The sequence below is a fragment of the Barbus barbus genome (genome assembly GCF_936440315.1).
Source record: "Barbus barbus genome assembly, chromosome: 24".
NCBI lineage: Eukaryota > Metazoa > Chordata > Actinopteri > Cypriniformes > Cyprinidae > Barbus > Barbus barbus.
Window position 1 is genome coordinate 1,300,830 of NC_136752.1, and position 21,671 is coordinate 1,322,500.

Consider the following 21,671-nt stretch of genomic DNA (forward strand, 5'->3'; position numbering starts at 1 on the left):
TTGACAACAGTTAGGAACATTGTCTTATTTATGACAGATTTATGTCCTTAACATGAATCTAGTCAGAATCCTATGTCACTGACGTAAGGTGCGTTGCACTTCATGCAGCACTGCGCAGACCGATCGGCGGCTGACTTGAAGCAGTGCATGCAGGTTAGAAAATCTGTCCGACTTGAACCGAGATGGTCCTCACTGCAGAACACAAGATCCAGGGGGCCTCCCACCTTACATAGACCTAAACCTGCCATCTCCACCCCACACCCTGGATCTGTGGTCTGCAGTGAGGGGCTACTGCTTGAACCGGCGCCGACGCTACGTCTCTGTCGCGTGTGGCATCAAAGTACCGCGAGAGCGTCTCGAGAGCAGCCGGTGTAGTTTCTCCAGAGCGCTGATGACCACACAGCTGTTTCACGATTGGCCAAACTCACCACATGACAACAATGACGTGTGGTTCTAACATCTTCAAACCCAATACTGCTCACAAATCTGTTTTTAGAACAGTAAAAGCTTTTTACTGTAGTCGCAATGTTATATTGAGTCACGTTTATCATAAAACACTGATGAAAGCATATATACCCCACTTTATTAGTATTTAAATAGTTAACGTTGAACTTTATTCTTGAGCAGATGGTGCTGTATTAAGCAGTATATAAAAAGTGTTTCTGTTGCTCATGAAAATGTTTCTGAAACGTCTGTGTATTTGACAAGTATTGCATGTTATTGACTTCATGTGTGATACGAGTACCAAACACCGCGAGAGCATCGCTACAGAAAGAGTGTGACTTCAGGCTGACCGCAGGCTCTCGCCGATAGCTCTGTGCAGCGCTGCATGAAGTCCAGCACACCTGAGTAAAGGCCTGCGGACTCAATTGAGCTAGAACACACTGCAGCTAGATGTCCCAGATTACCCCAGTTCACCCTACACCCAGATTCATTTGGATTGAATCGAGATCGAAAACCCCACACCCTCAAAAAAAAACAAAAACAAAAAAGAAATTCACTCCAAGTTGAACTTAAGAGTTGGCAACCCTGGAGTTGAGCATCTAGACATGCATTTAACGGTCATCAGCATAGCAAATCCTCAAATTATTTATTTTATTTTTTAAAGATGTATGTACATTGATAACACTAAACGTTGTATTATATCACCTTTGCATCAAATTACAAAAAAACTAGTTAATCTAAAGCGAGGGTGTTTGTGAGGGACAGTAAAGTGGACATTGTTCTGCTGATTGCCATTATCAGTCCCCCATTTCTTCTGGAAGTCATGAAAACACCATCGTGGAGTTTGTCTTGTGCTATTTGAGCAAGTGGGAATGCCAAATATATATATATATATCTGTGTTGCTCTTCCATTCACTGCTCTTAACACAACTACCATGACTTCTGCTGCTGAGAAACTCACAAATGTGATACATTTTTATTTTTTATTAAACAGTAGAGATAATTACAAACAGAGACAAAACAAAGGAAAAGAAAATTCATTGCTTTTTTGAAAATTCCACAGAATTTTGGATAGTTTCCATATTCTTGTCTAAATCAACTCTCAATAAAGAGATTAGGAAATGTTTAATTTGTGTATATGACATTTCACTAACAGGAAGCTAATTAATTATTTATGTGATATTTTCCTGAAGCCTATATCTTCGTTTAAGTGGTCAAATAATAATAATAAAACATCAATCTTAGTCAAACATTATGACCATCATTTACTGTACATGAAGTCTGCTGAAAAATGTTGCCAGGTGTAATAATAAACCCGCCCCACTGCTCCTCAAAACTAGCCCAAACGCGTTTCGAGGGGGTCGCATTTAGGGGCTACATATGACGTTATTGGGGCCGCTTCAACATGACGAACACCGGAGGCGCGGTGATAAAGCAGAGCAATAGCGCGGGGAAACCGCAGACTTGGCAACACTGGGCTCACGCGCCCCGCCCCTGATCGGCTGCGTCAGAAACCCCGTCGCGGCAGAGCCCGTTGATAGAGAGCACCGCGCGTGAACAGCGCCGCCCGCCATTTTATATTATCGGGAATCAAGCGGAGCTCCGCCGGGGAGTCATTTACCGCCCCCAGAACACACATACACACCGACAGACCCGAACACACCCGCGGAACAGCGCCAGGTAAGCGCCCCGCCGCTCCGGACCGGATTCCGAAAGCGTTTCGCGCCGCGGAGGCCTTTATTTTACCGGTGTTTGGAAACAATGTGCGGATCCCGCGGGGGGAGGGGGTTACCGGACACGTTAAACACGCTAGCTCTGCGAGAGCAGGCCTCGAGAACCGTTTAAAACGCATATAAACGCGTACATCTGTGTGTTTTGTGAGTAATTCCAGCGTGTGGCTGCACACTAATGAACTGATGTTGTATGTGAGCGCGTGAGTCACGCTGCTGAGTTAGCAGGCTAATGCTAATCAAGACACGCGTCTGAACCCCATTTAACGCGCTAAACCGTTTTTATCTAGCAGCTTTGCTGATTTTCTTCAGCTGTGTTGGTGGATAACGCGTTTATAGCACGTTTTGCGCAGTGCGTTGTCGTCTCGTATGTTTTTAAAGAGTAAGTCGCTCGGAGTGTGGCTGTGGAGGGCCTGAGACGCGTCAATACAGTCTGACCGTGTGTTCACGGATCACACACACACCACCGGTTCAGTCTGGGCCTGATTTACACGAGCATCGCTCTGGAGCGCGTTCTGTCGTGCTGTTATAGTGAAGAGCACGGCCTGGTGTTGAGCACATGCACTGCCGCTGTTTACTGTGTTTGCTCGAGCTGTGGATGCAGTAAACATGCTGGCTGGCTGAGGACTGAGAGGCTGTAGGTGTTTTGGGGGATGTTATGCATGTATGATTGTGATGGTTCAGCGCATTTGTATCATTGCATGCAGGTGGAAAAAAAGACTGGATGATTTTTAGATTGCAATATGGAGAAACCCTATTCATAAAATTGAATACCCATTAATTTGTGTAACTGTCTACCAAAACCTGCAATAATTTGGCTCATTGCATTTGAACAGATTTCTGGAGACATGGCCACAGAACATATTAATGGGAATGGTACAGAAGAACCAATGGACACGTCTGCTGCAGTTACCCATTCTGACCACTTCAACACTTTATTAGAAGCTGGTTTACCACAAAAAGTTGCTGAAAAGCTAGATGAAATTTACCTAGCAGGTAAGCCAAAACTTGAACCCTCCAAATTGACATTCATCATATTCAATGCATGTTGAACTGTACGTGTCGTGTGTTTTCTTGCGTAGGGAATTGGCAGGTAATTAGCAACTTTGTGTGGTTTCACTGCAAAATGGGTACTGCAGCGTTAAAAAGAGATGCTGAGTTGTAGCGGCACGCCGGCCCGCAGAAATAAAGGCTGAATTGAGCGTGTCTGGTCTGATCCTGATAGCACGCTTTCTGGGGATTAGCTCTGTGCTGTTAAAGGGGGGTGGGCTGTCCCGGGGGATGCCGGCCAGCTGGGCATAAACCAGGACAATAGAGGCAGCTGTCTAGAGCCGAGACAGGTGACGTCCCCTACAGCTTATCACTAACAGATGCTAATTATGAAGGGGTGAGAGGGGCTGGGGGTGCTCCTGGGATAATCATTATTACTGTATGAACGAGGTGCTGCTATTGCCTATTCAGGTGATTTTTGCGGGGTTTACATAGCTGTGGGAAACCTGGAAATATTTGGATTATCAGACAGCAAAATACTCTTATCCCATAATCATGCGCGACTGGTGAAGTCACTAGCAGCGCTGGTCTGCGCTGATGCCCTGTCCACATGATGACAACATGAACTCTCTCTCTGAGTGACGCTGATGTACAATCCACGAGCCTGACTGGACGGGGGGTAAAGACTCCTGCAGATCGTCACATCTCTCGGCTACGCTGAGGTTTCCCTGGTTTTCTCCCTGCAGGCCTTGTGGCGCACAGTGACCTGGATGAGAGGGCCATTGAAGCACTGAAAGAGTTCAATGAGGAAGGTGCACTGCAAGTCCTCGTCCAGTTCAAAGAGAGCGACCTATCCCATGTGCAAGTAAGTGCTCTCGCTCTGCTCTTTGAGTCAGTGTAGTGAAACATGGGGAGGATTTACCAACTCTCTCGCTTGCTTTCACCCAGAACAAAAGTGCCTTTCTCTGTGGAGTGATGAAGACCTACAGGCAGAGAGAGAAACAGGGGACCAAAGTTGTAGATTCCACGAAAGGACCAGATGAAGCAAAAATCAAGGTGCGTTTGGGCTTTTTATTTAATATAAAGAGCCCTGCGATTTCTGCAATGTGGAAAACGGCTATACAAACTAAATTTACAGTTTAAAGCGGAATATCACGGAAGTTTGGATGAATTAATCAGAAAGCTAACTTTAATATAAAGACATTGTAGCAGAAATGCATTACTATTGTTCAGTAGAATGTACATAACCTTGTGTTATAACCTTATTTAATAGTAAATATCCTTCATTTGCATAAAATAAAATTTTCATTAATTAAAAGATAAATTACTGATTTTATGCCTTCATTTGATAACCAGAGAAATGTAAATACACAGTTTCTGAAAATAAAACTAACCCAAAACATTTCATAAGGTTATTGTTTTTTTACATGTTTATTCAATATTAACATGATAAATAATGTGCTTTCCAAAGATACAATCAGTTAACAGCATGTCTTTAAGATATTGTGACGTATATTTTACTTCAAATAGCTGATACAAGCTACTCATAAGCAATAATGAATAAACAAATCCAAAATTAAGAGGAAAAGAGTAATAAAAAAACAATCAAGGCAATTGTAAGAATAAATGAAACCTGTTTTGATGCGTTCGAATAATTAGACGTGCTTAGGGTTGGTACAGAATTCGGTATTTTAAGGGCACATACTGAATGTCGTCTGTACTACAGATTACCGATTCACATTAAATCATTCGGTACCAAATTTCGGTGCCTGAGAACTCATTTGGGCGCAGAGAGAGAGACCCTGTGACATGATGTCACCACTGCAACTCTTTAAAACACAGCACGCAGGGAGGGCAAACCAAAATGTTCTTGTGTGCTTGCATTTCTAGGGTCACAAGGTTTCTACGAATACGCTGATAGGATGGTGCAGTCCATTCATAAAAACTGAATTTACTCGCTAGCGCGGAATGCCATGGAATTCGTCAATTTTTGGATGAATAAAAGGTCTGTCACTTAATTCGAATTGCGACAAACTAGTGTATGTGAATTATTAAAACGCAAAAAGACTTTAAATATGAATCCTGCATGTTCCGTTCGGTATGTATGAATGGCAGAGACGTGGTTTTGTTGATTAATTTACACATACTGAAGCGCACGTGAACTCGTGGTGATTTTCGGCTTCTGCATCTCACTACATGAACGCATGATCTTACAGCCGGAGTCACTTCATGAGTATTTTACGGTTTCATTTGAGAAAACTAGCATCATATCATACTGTATACACACAAACTTCACGGCAACCTGTCAAAATAAAAGTGAGGTTTAACATGCAACAAATATATATTACTCTTGTATTACTTTTGTACTCTATAATGTATGTCTTTTATATATTCCATTTACTGTCAAATTTAAATAAAACTATTAAAATGATGAAAAATAATTACCACTACCATACCCACTTAATTGTAGAATTGTATTAACTTTTTTTTAAAGTAATTTTTGTATACTTTTTTTTTTTTTTACAGTAAACCTCTAGAGCTGTTTGTTTGCCAAAAAATAAAAGGGTTTAATTTGATTAAAATTACCTACATTTCACTGCTGGTTATACTCTGTATAATTGTGTGTGTGACAAATAAAAATCTTGAAAAATAAATGTTTCATGCCTTCATATGATTATCAGAAAAAAAATAAAACACAAATTTCTGGAACAAAAAAAATTAATTTCTAGGACCCTATTGTTCAAAATGTTGAAATTGAGAGTTTTGGACTTTTTTTCACTGAAATGTTTTTATTACACAGAGTAAAGTACCGAAAAAAGGTATCGTTGGGTACTGTTTCAAAATTGAACGGTACCCAACCCTAGATGTGCTAAAACACAGAATTTGGTAACAAAACAAATCATTTCATAGGGCCCTAAACATAATTTGTTAAACTTTTAATAAGTTGATGAATTGTGTAAGTTTCAGGATTTTATTTCTCTGAATTCAGAGAGGAAAAAAATCAAACCGATATCATAGGGCCCTAAAGATTTCAGTTCAGTGAAACGAGCAGCTGTGTTTTGGTTGTTTTTCAGACTTTGCTGGAGAGAACAGGCTACACCCTTGATGTCACTACAGGTCAGCGCAAGTACGGCGGTCCTCCGCCAGAGTCAGTCTACAATGGTGCTCAGCCCACGGTCGGGACAGAGGTAATTCACATCACTCATGCTGTGGTGCGCTGCATCAGCTGTCTTTAAAGGCAGAATGATGAGTTATGTACACTGTTCTGGAGTAGCTTTGTTACGCTGACAGTTTACCGCTAAGATCTGACTCTATAGCCTCTCCACATTTAAGAGCATCTGGCTGCTGTAAAACCCAGCAGATGCTGCTCCGATGTTAGCAGGTACACTGAAATCTGTGTGGAGTTCAAACATAGCATGTTAATGTACAGTTAGTATCCAAAGGATCCAGACATGAAGCTAATGTCTTTTCATCATCCCACTTAATCCATTCTTGGCTGCTTGGCAAATCAAATGAATGAAGATACTGATTTGAGTTGATGTTTTATGTGAGAAAAATAATATTTGAGGAAGACGCCACTGACCAGTCACAGTGTTATTTTAGTTTACATATTGCTTTAGCAACTAGCTGAATTTTTTCACTTAATGTTTTTCAAATAATGTTATTTCGTTAACGATAACCCTGATCATAATCAGGCATTATAGAGAGATGAATGAAAGCGCTGAATCACCTTCCTGTTTTCAAATCTTCAGTGGATCTGCTTATACTTCGAAGAATTTCTTAAATTCATATTGTAGCCTCTGGGGTGTTTTAGTATGGCTGTAAGCTTTGGCTCAGACTGGCTCATTGACTTCTCTGTTCTGTCCATACTGCAGATCTTTGTGGGGAAGATCCCGAGGGACTTGTTTGAAGATGAGCTCGTGCCTCTGTTTGAGAAGGCAGGGCCGATCTGGGACCTGCGTCTGATGATGGATCCTCTGAGCGGCCTGAACAGGGGCTACGCCTTCCTCACGTTCTGCACTAAAGAGGCTGCACAGGAGGCCGTCAAGCTAGTAAGACACTCAGATCATACAGGTCCATTCATGAGTGTGTACCTGCTGCCTCTGTCTTCAAGTACTAGATTCACAATCATATCTCTGTATGATGAGTGCAAGCGAGGGTTTACCAAATCAACAGTTGTTCAAGTTTCAAACCCTGTTTTTCTCCTCTCAGTGTAACAATCATGAAATCCGCCCAGGCAAACATATTGGCGTGTGTATATCAGTGGCAAACAACAGACTCTTTGTGGGCTCCATTCCCAAGAGCAAGACAAAAGAACAGATTGTTGAAGAGTTTTCAAAAGTCACAGGTGTGCTTTGCTTTGAAATGAGGAAGCATTCCTCTGTGTCCTCTCAACATGCTTTGTTCTTTAAAGATTTAAGATCTACATTTAACTCACTTTCTCTTTCTCAGAGGGTCTTACTGACGTCATCCTTTACCATCAGCCGGATGATAAGAAAAAGAACAGGGGCTTCTGTTTTCTGGAGTACGAGGACCACAAAACAGCAGCACAGGCTCGACGGAGGCTCATGAGTGGGAAGGTGAAGGTCTGGGGCAATGTGGTCACCGTCGAGTGGGCTGACCCTATTGAGGATCCTGACCCGGAGGTCATGGCAAAGGTCAGAACATGAGCCATTTGGTGTTCTCTTTGGTGATGGGCTTGTACTGAAAGACGATCAACTTCTCAGTTCCTGCTGAGATTCTCTTTCCACATTCTCTTCAGATAACACCGTTCCGAGGCGGTAGGCTTTATGCTGGCAGTTTACTGTCGACTGGACATTGTTAAGAGTCTTCCTTCTGCTATGGGTGCACTGTTGATCAAAGTCTTGGGGTTTTCAACTGACCTAAATGCCAGACCGATATAACGGCGCTTATATTTAGGCCCCAGCTTCTCTTACAACTAGGGAGCTCATGTTGTCATCTCATCTGCTCCTAGGTGAAAGTGTTGTTTGTCAGGAACCTGGCAAACAGCGTCACAGAGGAAATACTTGAAAAAGCATTCGGCCAGTTTGGCAAACTGGAGCGAGTCAAGAAACTGAAAGACTACGCCTTCATTCATTTTGACGAGAGAGATGGAGCGGTCAAGGTAAGACGCTTTGGAGCAAGTGTCCAGGTGCATGTTTCTGGTTTTGTTGAGTGGTCGGTACAGTGGTGTGACGGTATGGATGTTTGCAGGCGCTGGCAGAAATGAACGGTAAAGATTTAGAGGGGGAGCACATTGAGATTGTGTTCGCCAAGCCACCCGACCAGAAGCGGAAAGAGAGGAAGGCGCAGCGTCAAGCAGCGAAGACGCAAATGTGAGTTTACACCAGTGCTGTCCAGCCCTGTTCATGAAGGGCGGCTATCTTCAAGATGTCCGTTCTAAGTCTTATTTATTTATTTTATTCTTTTAGCTGACGCTTTTATCCAAAGTGACTTACAATTGCTATATATATCAGAGGTCGCACGCCTCTGGAGCAACTAGGGGTTAAGTGTCTTGCTCAGGGACACATTGGTGCCTCACAGTGGATTCGAACCCAGGTCTCTCACACCAAAGGCATGTGTCTTATCCACTGCGCCATCACCACCCCTTATCTTATGCAGCACACTTATGCCTTGTCCAAATACCCACACTTGTGTTCTTGGCTACTTGAGAGCACGCGACAGGAAATAAGTGCGCAAGACTGTCCCAGGTCTTAAACACACCAAAGCGTAGTGCCCTTACCCCACACTAAACCCCGGCCCGCTATTTGAGGCTTTGTGTGTCCTATCATGCATCATGCTTTGAAATAAATCGTGAGACTTTTTGCTGAGATCTCGCGATGGGTAGATAGAAACCTTTCCAATGCTAGTTAAATATTAATATAGTAGTTGGATATTACAAATAATTTGGTAGAAAAACAAAGTTGCACATTTTATTGGTGCAAAGATGAGTAGTGTAGAGGGCTGCATTGGGATTGGGACCCGCCGGGTCCCGCGGGACCCAATGCAAATTCGCGGGAGCGGGCGGTTTGAACTTTGCTGCGGGCGGGAATGGGCGGCAAAAAAAAAACACTGCAGGATCGGGAGGTAGCCTAGCGACATGATGTCATTGTCAACAAAATCAAAGTACTTGAAGTCTAAAGAAACGCGCGGTAGCCTAAGCGTTTTAGATGTCCCCGATAGCCCAGGCTATATTCATCTTCCCTACCAGTGCGTCAGAATACATGCAGGTCAGGGAAAGAAACAAACATGAATCTCTTTAATAATAGCAATACAATACGTTTTTTTTTTTCCTGCGGGACGGGAGAAGACACAAAATCAATGCATCTCTATTATTGTGCGGGAATAAATTCTCAGTTTTTGCGGGTGCGGGCGGGAGTGGACATACATATTGCGGGAGCGGGCGGGAGTGTAACACGAACGTTGCGGGAGCGGGCGGTAATGGTCAGAAATTCATCGGGGGCGGGCGGGAGCGGGATGAAGAAAACAGTCCCGCGCAGGGCTCTAGAGTAGTGGTGATATTTTTGTACATTTGCAACTGCTTTTTATCACTTAATTAGAAGCACCACAAATTAAACTCATCTGTTATAGGGACTATTGAACAGACATTTAGAATTAGATTTTAAAAAGCAAAGATAAAGCAATTGCATTTTTTGAACACTGTCACATCAGGTAATGACAACTTCGACACACGCTTGTGGTTTTCATCCTCACTTGAACTAGGGATGCATGACATTATCAGACCAATATAGGAACTGGCCGATAATGGCTTTAAATGTAAATATCTGCATCAGCCGGAAATGAAAATTATGCCTATATGTCTTGCACATGAATACTTTCTTGAAGCAAAGTTTTGTCTGAATGCTGATTAGATTCACTCTTTAGATCACTGCATTTAAACTGAGAATGTTTGGTGTGTGGTGGTCAACAGCAGCCTCCCCCAGGTCCTAATGCCCGCTCAGTACAGAGTTCCCTAGGGGGTTTCTAATAAAATGAAAGCAAAATACACAATATTTTAGTTTCTGATTAAATAAAGCAGTAATTGATGCTATAAAACACGAGTATGTTTTGAAGTTCATAAGCTACAAAAACACAAACCGGTCACTTAATTTTATATATATTGATTTGTTCATTAATGTGTAATGTTTTATATATATATATATATATTTATTTATTTTTTTTTAAACTAATGAGCTCTAAAAGATTTTCTGAATTTTTACAACTCTTGCTTTAGACCATTTACAAATGTTAAAACTTAAGGTTAACACAGCATCTTTCTGAAAAAAATTTCAGCGATTAAATATAGATTACTCATAGTTATTTTCAAATCTTTAATGTACTGTCATTATAAAAGAACTTCATTGTTTAAGTCAAATAAGTTCTTGTCAAAAACTAAAATAAAAAATAATTAGCTTCTGTTTGCACAGGAGAAACTTTATGTTTCCTAACAAAAGGAAATATAGCGGCAATAAGGCCAAAATGAGTTGCAAAAAAATCGGCATACGGGCAAAAATCCAATATCGTGCATCCCTAACTTGAACACTTGGGCCAATTACAGGATATACATCATCATGTAGACAAGTGCAAAGACCGCAAGTGTGGGTATTTGGACAAGGCATCGATGTTTTGAGTCGTCCTGAACCCCCTGATTAGCTCAGGCAGGTGTTTGGTTAGGGTTGGCGCTGGACTCTGCAGTCCTCCAGGAGCAGCCGCTTACAGCTCTGTGTCTCCGAGGTGAGCGATCTGGTGTATTCCACGTAAACATCCCTGTGCTCTTCTCTCCCAGGTATGACGATTACTACTACTATGGGCCTCCTCAAATGCCGCCTCCTGCCAGGGGCCGGGGCAGGGGTGCCAGTCGGGGCGGTTACTCCTACCCGCCAGACTATTACGGCTACGAAGATTACTACGATTATTATGGTTACGATTACCATAACTACAGGGGTGGCTACGATGACCCGTACTTCGGCTACGATGACTTCCAGGCGCCCGCTCGAGGCAGAGGGGGGCGCGGCGGAGCTCGAGGCGGGACGTCTCCCGTGCGCGGCAGAGGGGTCAGCGCTCCACGAGGCCGGGCGGGCTTCCCACAGCGCGGCGGAGGGCCAGGGGCCAGCAGGGGCCCACGCGGAGGAGCCAGAGGCGGGGTTCTGCCGAGAGGGCGCGGGGTACGTGGTGTTCGGGGTGGACGCGGTGGAAATGTAGGAGGCAAGCGCAAAGCCGATGGCTACAACCAGCCAGATTCCAAACGGCGCCAGACCATTAATCAGAACTGGGGCTCGCAACCCATTGCACAGCAACCCTTGCAAGGTGGCGATCATTCTGGTAACTATGGTTACAAATCTGACAACCAGGAGTTTTATCAGGATTCTTTTGGGCAACAGTGGAAGTAGAGAATGTAGGGCTCTTTTGTTTTCAGTAAAACCAACAACAAAAAAAAACAAAACAAACCTTTTTTTATAGAGACTTGATTGGCCCTCAAATCCATTAAAGGTTGCCTCTCTCCTCTTCCCGGCGGGTTTTCTTGTACATATTTTAAGAATCCGCTTGGACTCGATCAGTAGTCACTCCCACCTGCTTCTGCCGAACTGTTTTTGTTTTGTTTGGAGGTCGTTTCCTACTTTTTTTAAAATCGGGATTGAAATTTTTAAATTTGCAATTTTGTGCTCAACCTGTCTATTTGGCTATATAGTACCATGTATGTTCATAGGAATTTTGCTCTTCATGTCTTAAGTAGGTAACAGCAACAAAAAAGGAAAAAAACAACAAAAAGTGTCTCCTAAACTTGTACTCAACGAAGAAAAAAAAAAATTGCTATTTGTATGTTACAAAAGATAATACTAGTCAAATAGCTTGTCTTGTTTTTGGGGAAGGCGATTTAAAAAAAAAAAAAAAATGAAAAGGAAAAAGGGACTTTGATCCTAATTTTTGGCTTTACATTTTGGCTTGTATTCTTTGCTGTTTGTCTGCTTGAATAAACATACACGCACCAGTGTACAAAAACTCAAATTGTGTTTCAAATTCATGTTTCGGCAAATTCTCTCTTCAAATTGCCTACAAATTTATGGCTCCTTGTGGAAGAAAAGGACTAAAGGTTTGCCTGTAGATGTGCTGCTACCTCACTCTGCATGCCTTCAAATTGATATCACCAAGTCGAAGTCCGCATCCTCTCTCCACTCAAGCTTTGTGTAAACGCATACCCCATTTCTCACAATCTCCTCCAACTGAGAGGCTTTTCTTTACTCCGATTCACTGCCATTGCAATTTTTTGGGAACCTTCTCTCCTGAGGTCCCCTTCAATGGGGTTTTGTTAGAGAAACTCCACAAGGACAGGCTAAACTCAATGATAGCCACAGAAAGCACAATTTGACGCAAAGCGGCGTGTCCAGACGAGGCGTCTTTGTCGCTGGAAGCTCTAACTCTCTTTGCCCTTGCACGTTTGTCCCAAATTTGAGCCACTGTGGGAAGCTACCATGCATGACCCTGTCTCTTGCTTTCCTCCTTCGTATCTCTGTAACTCTCCCACCCCCTTTTAGATCACCTAATTCCTGTCGCTTAGATCCGAGCCGCTGTTGTGCTTGTTTCTCTCGGGCTCCTTACACGTGTGCATGCCAAAACGTAAGGTGTCGTCGCTAGTCTAGTGAATGCATTTTGCTTTGTCTCTCTCTCTTTGACATCTTCCTTGTGGTCGTTTGTGTCCTTGTGTGATTTTTCTTTTTCCTTTGTGTTGTATCCATTGTTAACACTCCTCTAATTTGTGTTCCTTTTGTTACCTGGCTAGCAGGGAAAAGGGGTCGAGGCTGGTCCTGACATGTCCCAGTGAAGACTGACTAGCTCAGTGGGGTCACGCCAGGTGCTGCCAGCGGATGTGATGGTAAGGTCCGTTCCATGGTCCAGCTCGGGTCCTGCCTTACGGAAGCGTATCTTCTCCCTGTCTGCCTCCAAGATTGCCATCAACGCAAAGTCACGATTAGACGTGTGTGGACTCTTCTTTGTGTATTGTTTTTGTATTTAATTATTATTTTTTTTTTATGTAAGAATGTCCCAGAACCCTTGTGTCATGAGAGAAAATGCCATTTACTGTTACTTCTGGAGGTCGAAGTAGCCCAAAGGAGTTTTATCCTTAACGTTACATGTATTTTGCACTTTGTAGATGTTTGAAGTGGCTTGGAGGAGCTCGATGCTGTTGTATATTTTTGTGCATTTTTAACTGCAGCTTATCATGAGGACAAACATGTTAAGCTTGTATTTGAGTCTTGCCTTTTTTTTTTTTTCTCCTCCCGTTGTTACAACCTGGTGTGACTGACCAGGCATTCCAGGTAAAATGGTTCTTTTCGGAACCTTTTTTTTTTTAGGGTGTTTTTTTTTTTTTTTTTTTTTTTTTTTTTGGAAAGGGTTGGTTAACTACCTCATCCTGGAGGCTGAAACTGCCCTATCTGTACTGTACATACGGCGACTTAATGCAAGCAGGGCTTTTTATATTCAACTTATGCACAAGGGCAACATCAGAGCCAATGTACCTAGTGTATTATAGTCCTTTTGTAATAATGCTGAACAGTCAGACTGGGCATGTGAATGACTCGTGTGATGAGTCTAAAGAAGCCTTGCCTTCGTCAGTCTGAGCTGAGCGAGATGCCTTCCTCTGAGGATGTAGTTACAGCTCGCGAGACAGGTGATAAGGATGTTACTTGTTTGTAAAAGCTTGAACTTGAGGAAGAAGCTACTTTGAGAATCCTTAGCGGTGTTTCTCAGACCCTCGCCCCAAATGAATTTTTTAAAGCTTTTTTTTGTGTTTGTTTTAAGAACATGCGGTCCACATTGATGGCTGCTTGATCAATTTTGAAACCAACACCATCCCTTTTGTGAACTACGTGCGGCCTAGGCAAGCACAGTTCACCGTTGTTTTTAAAGGTAAGTCCAGAGCACCGTTCTGATAGCCGCTGCTTCCCTGTGATCTCGACGCAGGCAGTTAGGCTAGGATCGATCTCTGCTCCATCTCCATCCCTGGTGCTGGTTGTGAATCAGACTGGACTGGTGAGAGCGGCTCTGGTTATGCCATTACCCATTCGGTCTGTAATAAGAGCTGTGCTCAGGGTGGGCAGGACGTATGATGTCATTCAACTGGGCACACCGTAGCTGCCTTTTCATCACATTTAATGTGATGGATTAAGATATGCATCGTTTTGGGCATGTTATCGGTAACTTTAATTCTCTTATGCGCTCGAACAGGGTTTATACATTTTTAAAGGGATTCTGTTGATGTTTCAGTTTCTTTTTTGCCTCTTTAAAAGTATTGACTGGATTTTGAATATGACTGACTCCACAATTATTTCTGTATCACCATTAGACCATTTTTTTTAAATAAAAAAAAAAAATGGTGTTTTAAAGTACTGCTGCATAACCAGTGTTTTTGCATTCCTGCAAATAAATTTTGTAAAATGAAAAAGTGTGGCCTTGCTTGATGCTTTTCGGTCTAAACCTCACCTTGAGAACGTCTAGAGTTTGATCAGTGGCGTTAGGTAACATTTGAATATACATGACTTTGTTCAAATACATTTAAAAATGCTAATTTTTAATACTTTCAATTCATGACCACATTTCGTGTCTGGTATTGTATGCTCTTTAATTTTTACCACCTTTGCATTTTTTTACTGACCACCATTTGCTAAACTGTCAAGGTCTGTCTTAAGAGCTCTGCTTATTCAGTGGTTGTTAGTCACTAAAATATTATAGAAACGGTGTAGAGGACACATCATGGTTTTTGTCAATTGAATATACAATTTCACAGTATCTAATTATTCCTGTACTGTGTTAATTTAACAGAAGCATTTTCCAAAATGATACGTATAAAATGCATCACAACGGATCTGTCATGAAAGCGATGCTCATAGTGCATGACCGGGCCGTTGTGTGAATGGAGAACAGAAAAGGAGCAAACACAGAACCTTGAGGAACGCCAGTGACTAGCTGATGTGGCTCAGAGACAGCCCTCTACTCCATGAGACCTGTGAAGATCATCTGTACCTTTGATGCTCAAGTCCGAGGATAGACGGGAGGATCTGCTGGGTTACAGTGTGAAAGGCCATAGACAGGTCATTCAGAATGAGGACATTGGTGTTTGATCTCGCCAGATGAGAAGGTTCGACTATAGCCAGCAGTGTTGAACTTGCTTTATTTAGTCATGCTCATTGATTCCACATGAAGTTGCACAAACATGATTTGTTAGGATAACTTAATTGGAATTGAAGTTTTTTTTTGTGACCCAGTCTTTTAAGGTTGAGTTTATAAAATTATGCTTTAATTTTGTGCCTTTTCTGTTTCCGACACAAAAAAACAAAACTGTGTTATAGCGACATCATGTGGTCAACGTGTGAATGTGACAATGATTGTAAATCATTAAGGTTTGAAGAGGGAGGTTTTAACCCGAATGTTCCCACATTCATGATTACAGGCAGGTGTGTTTGATTAGGGATGAAACTAAACTCTGCCGGACCCCAAACTTCCCAGGCTCAGTGCTGCTGTCAAAGGCTGGAAATTCATGTCCATTTCAGTTCAGTTTTTCAGACGGTAATGCTGATGATGGTATCATATAAAACAACATGAAGGTTATGGGTTCAGTTCCCAGGGAACGCGTGAACAGGGTTGGGAAGGTTATTTCACATGACAAAATACATGCTTTAAAAAGCTATTTGTAACATATTTAGCAAGTTTACTTAAGTTTAGTAACAATCGAAATACTTGAGGTAAGGGACTAACTTCGTAATAATAAGGTAATAACTTCGATGTTAACCATCTCTAAAGAAAAATGATATCCACCAAACAGGCCTTGGTTTGTCTGTATCTTTATAAAACAATGCTTTATTTATTTGCTAAATTCAGTACTTCTTAATTACAGACACAAAAAGGACGTCATCCGTGCAGTTTTGGTTAAGTTGGTTATGTGATGCTCAGGGCAACAGAGAGTAAATCAAGAGTGTTTGGTCTTTGCCTTCAGCGTCTCTGTTGAAGTCCATGATGCCAAATCAATAATTAAAGAAAATAAAAAAGCGTGGGGAGGTGGGGACGAAGTTATAAGTTAATGCACAGGCTTGGTCCTGCAGACATGGCCTTTTTACAGAAATAAAATCAGTTTAGTTCAGAGATGCGAAACAAGCGCAGGAGAACTGTTCTTAATAAACGTTTCATTTCTTTAAGTGAGTTTGTGTTGTCATTAAAAACTATCAATGAACCATAAACTAAGCATTCGTTTTGGGGGAAAAGACCTTATTTTTGGGTTACAACTCTTTTATATCAGTCTTCTTCATTTTGTTAAAAGTTCATGTTTAATATATGCAAATTTCCCATTGTACTACTTTAAGATTGATGTGTTTTGATGATGATGATGATTACCGGTAATAATGATTAATAGTGATGTCTGCACATATCTGATTAATAATGTAGGATGTGTTGGGATATTAACATGCCGTTACCAGTGTTTCAGGCTCAGATGCAATGCCTGATATTGACTGGTGGTCATGCTGCTTTTAGAGGTTTCTTTTTAAACATACTGATGTTATAATAATGCAGTAGTGCGTTTTTCATCATATTTGTTCAACAGCATCACTTGATAATGTAGATGAAAATGTATAGTACAAACCACACTATAATGAGAGCTGTATAGAATGGACCCCTGGGCCTTTGACCGCCTGTGGCTCCACTAAGGTCCTTTATTCCTCCGACCCTTCTGTTGTCCTCACTTCTACCGGCCCCACCTCAGTTCTCTTCTTCCAGTCTAGGCTTTCATCCAGCGGTGCTCTCCCAGCTGCTGGAGCGTCAGCCGGTGAGCTGGACTACGGCTCAAGCAGTGGAAAATCAGGTCGTGGCACGCTGGGAAGAGTTCAGAGAGAGCGGTTAGTCTCCACACATCCAACATGAACAGTAAACATCATCAGAACAGCATAATGTGGAGCTGTTTGTGTGTTCACCTGTGGATAAGGTGGGATCCATCCTGAGGTAGCCGTGCTGAATGGCATCAAAGCTTTCGAAGGGCAGATATCTGTGAATGATCTCAAAGAGCAGAACTGCCAGCGCCCAGACGTCTGCTGCTGCGGCGTGGAATATGGACTGGCCGAGGACCTCAGGCGGGGTGTATGTGTCTGATCCTGTGAGACACACACAGCTTCAGTGCTTCTGTACGCTTCACCATCAACAACACAACATCATGTGATCATCAGCCAGACTCACCTTGGTACTGGCTGCTGTTAAAGCCCTCGCTGCTGATCAGACGAGCGCAGCGGAAGTGGATGAGCTTGAGCTCCAGACTGTGGAGAGTCACCAGGATGTTCCTCGAGCGGATATCACCATGATAAACTCCATGTTCATGGCAGTGTTTGACCGCTTGAAGCACCTGAAGCATAAACAAGCGTGCTTGTGCTTCACTGACGGGGCCGGAGAACAAGATGTAATCCTCCAAGGTCCTGCAGGGTTCAGGGTACACCATAACGAGAGTGAAGCTGCTCTCATCCCCCAGCCACTGGTGTAGCTCCAAGATGTTGGGGTACGAGGGAGCTTCTCCCAGCCGGAGCATCAGAGCCACTTCAGCAAGCACAGGTTTGGAGTGACCAGGCTGAGAAGAGACAAATACAACCACCGTTAGCTTGCTGTCTTCTGCTCCAGCTGAAGGTCAGCATCAGGTTATAAAACGGCACATATTCTGCAGGTTTAGCCAATTTAAATGTCAAGATAGCGGTCCGCTCTGCGCTTGGGGATACACTTCAGAGAAACCTTCACTTTGTCGCTGAATAAGTGTTCCCTCATAGACCTTGCTGAAGCTCCCTGATGCGATCAAATGTCCCACTTCAAACAAAGACACTGGATCTCGGAGGGAGCTTCTTCCTCAGGAGACGACTGGAGGTCAGCAGAGACCTGGTCCTGGTCCGTCAGAACGAGCTGGGATGGGTCCGGATCCAGCTCTGCTTTAGGAGGCTGGACTCTGTCCGGTTCATTCCTTTCTTGGCATTTTCTAAAACCAGTGAAGAGCAAACCATTAGAAGCACCTCTGACCACAGATTACATGTGAACCAGCAATTAAACATGGAAGCAGCACAACAGATGTCATTGTCAAGTTAGTATTATTAGAGATGCATGAGCTAAAGTAATAGTGCCTCACTGTGACAGAGATGGAGAGCGGATGGATCTGGGAGGAGCGTCGGCTCTCTGATCCCGGAGGACCGCTCCAGATCTTCACACACCTGACCCGGCAGACACAGCAGCTCAGGAACGGCCGTCGGACCCGGGACAGCCGTCAGCTCGGGATCGTCCAGATGAGCGTCCGTCTGTGCTGAGAGACGCACCACTCTGTCCGGCCGCATCACTGCCTCGCACAGCTTCCGGAGGAAGACACGCACCGCTCTCCCCTGCGTCCCTTTGGAGGAAAGACGAGAAACAAACACCTCAGACTCCAGATCAGACACAGATTCCGCTTCCAAAGAGGTCAAACACTGAGCTCAGACCGAGAGAAGCAAAGTAACACTACAGAGATGACTGCTGTTGATTTCATCTCACCTGCTGGGCTGTTGTTCTTCATTTCATCGCTCAGATCGATTCTTTGGAAGCTCGGTGCTTTCGAAGCCCAGGCGGCTCGAGCGACAGATGTTGTAGACATCTCTGATTATACTGGTAATTATGGACACGGTGTGTGTGAATAGTCTGTAAAGCGTTTAAGTCAGTGAATCAGCCGCTGATTCGAATCCCTCACTCGATCAGATCCTCGTCTGCTGTTAGAAGCGCGAGCAGCCCTTTATATGCCCGCAGCGCTGTGACGTCACACTCGAGGCGCTCGCGCTGCTGGGTTTTTTTTTTTTTTGGAACAGCGCGCGTTTCACTTACGGTGTTTTGAGGTAGTTTTGTTTTAAAATTAATACTAATATCATTCAAAAACTAGTGTCTCAGAAGTTTGTTATTGTCAGGTGTTGAAATATGAACGTGGTTCACGCGCATGTACGTCCTGACGTAAACACTAACGTTAGTTAGATATCAGGCGCGAGTTTTATTTCAGGAGATTATTACTGTCCTGTTTACTGAAGGAAATCACCGTTATGATGCGAATTAATGTTGATTTGACACACGGGTGAGTATTTCTGTATTATATGAGCAGCAAGTAAATAAGATAGAAATTGTGAATATGTAAAACTGACTAGATTTCACAGAGTACACAGATTTTAGCTTCTTCAGCAGCAAATAACAATGACTTCGACATAATCCCGAGTTTCTAAAATATATAATTTATTCCAAACAATAATCAAGAAACAATTAGCCTACTACATTTATTGATCTGTAACGTTAATCAAAAACTTAATTTAACAATTTTCTCGTCAATTAGGCATATCGGGTCTATCAGAAATATATATTTACCCTAATATCTATAATAATTTTATAAGTAATTGCTCAATAGAGAGATCCATAATCCATCTCTGACTTGTGTAGCGGAGCATACGAGCACCAAAAACACAGAAATTAAATGTTTTATAAAATCATATTGTATGATATTAGTGTGTTCCTAAACTTTTCTCAGACATTTTTGACAAGACATGGCACATGAGTCCAAATACTTAACACTTTATGAGTTCTAAAGCGTGTTTTGTGTTCAGATTAAAGTGAGCGGTATATTAGCTTCGAAATGACATCCGAGTAAACTATTCTGATGAGGTTACAGATGGCATGCTGGCTTAACAGAAACATCAAGTGTGCTTGAAGAGTATACCGCCACCAATACATGATCAACTGGGATGAGAAGAGCTGTTGTTCGGACACAAAACAGACATGTGTAAGCCTCTGTAAGGTGAGGTGATTTCAAGAGCTGCAGACTGAGTTTTATTAACAGTTAAACAAACCGAAAGAGCACTAAACTCATTAAAATAAAGGACCAGACCTGACAAATGACAGGGAAATTTAAGATTATTGACTGTCATGCATAACTTTGATTAGTCTTTGTATTGGTGTAATAATTTGTAGAAAAAAAAATGTAACTTGTCAAATGCAAGCGTGTTTTAGCATGCTTGTGCTCTCATTTATTAATGTCTAACAAATCTACTCCTTAACCATCAAGCAGAAGGTCAACCAGAACAAACCTGGAGCACACGAGGAGTCTCGTTTAGAAATCATATTTATTGTAAAAAGCTCCAGACTTTAGCCAGCTAACAGACACTGATGCTAAACATGTGCTGGGTTCACAGTGCATTCAAGGCAAACACATTGAGCAACATACTGAGCGCTTTAACCTGAACACATCACAGGATTTGGATCAGCTAATGAACCTCATGTAAACAAACCTCACAGAGACGGATCCATATGCAGCTCAAAACCACCTCAGACAACAAAACCCCAGTGAAAATACAGATGAAAAGATGTGAAGTGAGATTCATGCAAATCAACTAATCAATCCTGCTCCGCAAATCAAACCACAGCAGAAACACACACACACACACACAGGTGTCTGAGGAACAGCTGAGAAACACACATGGACGAAAGCATCCGTAGCTCATCTAATACAGTGAAGCCTCGTCAAAGTGAACCAGATTCATAGATGTGAGTAATAGTTGCAATGTGAGCCTCGTGAAAAGCATCAAAACACTGAAAAGTTCACGTTAATATATTAAACATAAATTTACATAGACATGATTGATTGATTAGATTTTAATTAAAGTGGCAAAGAGACAAACAATCCGATTGATACAACCAGTGTATGCATGTGGAGCTCTTCATGTTGAGCTTAAAAGAGTCATTTTTCTCTTGGAAACTAAAAACACAGGCTCTAGAAGAGTCCTACGAGACTCACATCAGCACTTGGCACCTACTCTAGAGCACCAAAACAACAAAAACCCTGTCTAAAAGTGTTAAAAGAGCTTTAAGAAGGGTGATGGCTCAGAAGCACTTCCTGAAGACGATCTGCGGGCCGAACTCCTCGTACTCGTCTGCGCTGATCCAGGCACCGCAGAGGTCGGCCATGTTGGCCAGCACCGCTCCGCCGCGCCACACAGAGAAATCCCGATCACTCGGGCTGCTGACCCTCACGCTCAGATCCGCAGGACACAGGAGCCGCATCTCCTGCTGCAGACGCACGGGGAGCCCCGGCAGCAGAGTGTTCCCGCCTGCAGCACACACACAGAGACAGACACACACACACACACACAGAGACAGACACACACACACACACACAGAGACAGACACACACACACACACACACACACACACACACACACACACACAGAGAGACAGACACACACACACACACACACACACACACACACAGAGAGACAGAGACACACACACACACACAGAGAGACAGAGACAGACACACACACACACACAGAGAGACAGACACACACACACACAGAGAGACAGACACACACACACACACAGAGAGACAGACACACACACACACACACAGAGAGACAGACACACACACACAGAGAGACAGACACACACACACACACACACAGAGAGACAGACACACACACACACACAGAGAGA

The 21,671-nt window shown here is 42.9% G+C and overlaps 3 protein-coding genes across 14 annotated transcripts in view; 1 reads left to right on the top strand and 2 right to left on the bottom strand.

The window, feature by feature from the left end:
- The first annotated feature begins 1,803 nt into the window (after window positions 1-1,803).
- LOC306844246 (heterogeneous nuclear ribonucleoprotein Q-like) lies at window positions 1,804-14,596 on the top strand. 12 transcript variants are annotated; one of them, XM_079376228.1, is made up of 12 exons: window positions 1,804-2,124; window positions 3,011-3,170; window positions 3,911-4,029; window positions 4,113-4,220; window positions 6,239-6,352; window positions 7,040-7,216; window positions 7,377-7,512; window positions 7,617-7,822; window positions 8,140-8,289; window positions 8,379-8,500; window positions 10,951-11,329; window positions 12,946-14,596. In XM_079376228.1, the coding sequence occupies exons 2-12, from the start codon at window positions 3,023-3,025 to the stop codon at window positions 12,982-12,984; spliced, it is 1,698 nt and encodes a 565-aa protein (XP_079232354.1). In that variant the 5' UTR covers window positions 1,804-2,124; window positions 3,011-3,022; the 3' UTR covers window positions 12,985-14,596. The 12 variants fall into 12 exon arrangements, with proteins under 12 accessions (XP_079232354.1, XP_079232345.1, XP_079232346.1 ...); XM_079376220.1 differs by having other exon boundaries at window positions 1,966-2,124; window positions 3,011-3,614; window positions 3,660-4,029; window positions 10,951-11,486; XM_079376223.1 differs by having other exon boundaries at window positions 1,966-2,124; window positions 10,951-11,486; window positions 12,943-14,596.
- A 1,398-nt stretch (window positions 14,597-15,994) lies between these two features.
- On the bottom strand, window positions 15,995-18,915 carry LOC306844062 (serine/threonine-protein kinase pim-3-like). Its single transcript, XM_079375912.1, has 5 exons — window positions 18,705-18,915; window positions 18,310-18,564; window positions 17,385-18,162; window positions 17,126-17,302; window positions 15,995-17,027 (listed from the first exon to the last, which is right to left on the bottom strand). Exons 3-5 carry the CDS (start codon window positions 17,725-17,727, stop codon window positions 16,933-16,935), a joined length of 615 nt encoding a protein of 204 aa, XP_079232038.1. The 5' UTR covers window positions 17,728-18,162; window positions 18,310-18,564; window positions 18,705-18,915; the 3' UTR covers window positions 15,995-16,932.
- A 1,372-nt stretch (window positions 18,916-20,287) lies between these two features.
- LOC306844302 (uncharacterized protein) overlaps window positions 20,288-21,671 on the bottom strand; it is a 19,360-nt gene continuing 17,976 nt past the window's right edge. The window contains exon 8 of the mRNA XM_079376313.1: window positions 20,288-21,289. Coding sequence (XP_079232439.1) covers window positions 21,063-21,289 — 227 coding nt within the window. The 3' untranslated portion in view covers window positions 20,288-21,062. The remainder of the gene's footprint in view (window positions 21,290-21,671) is intronic.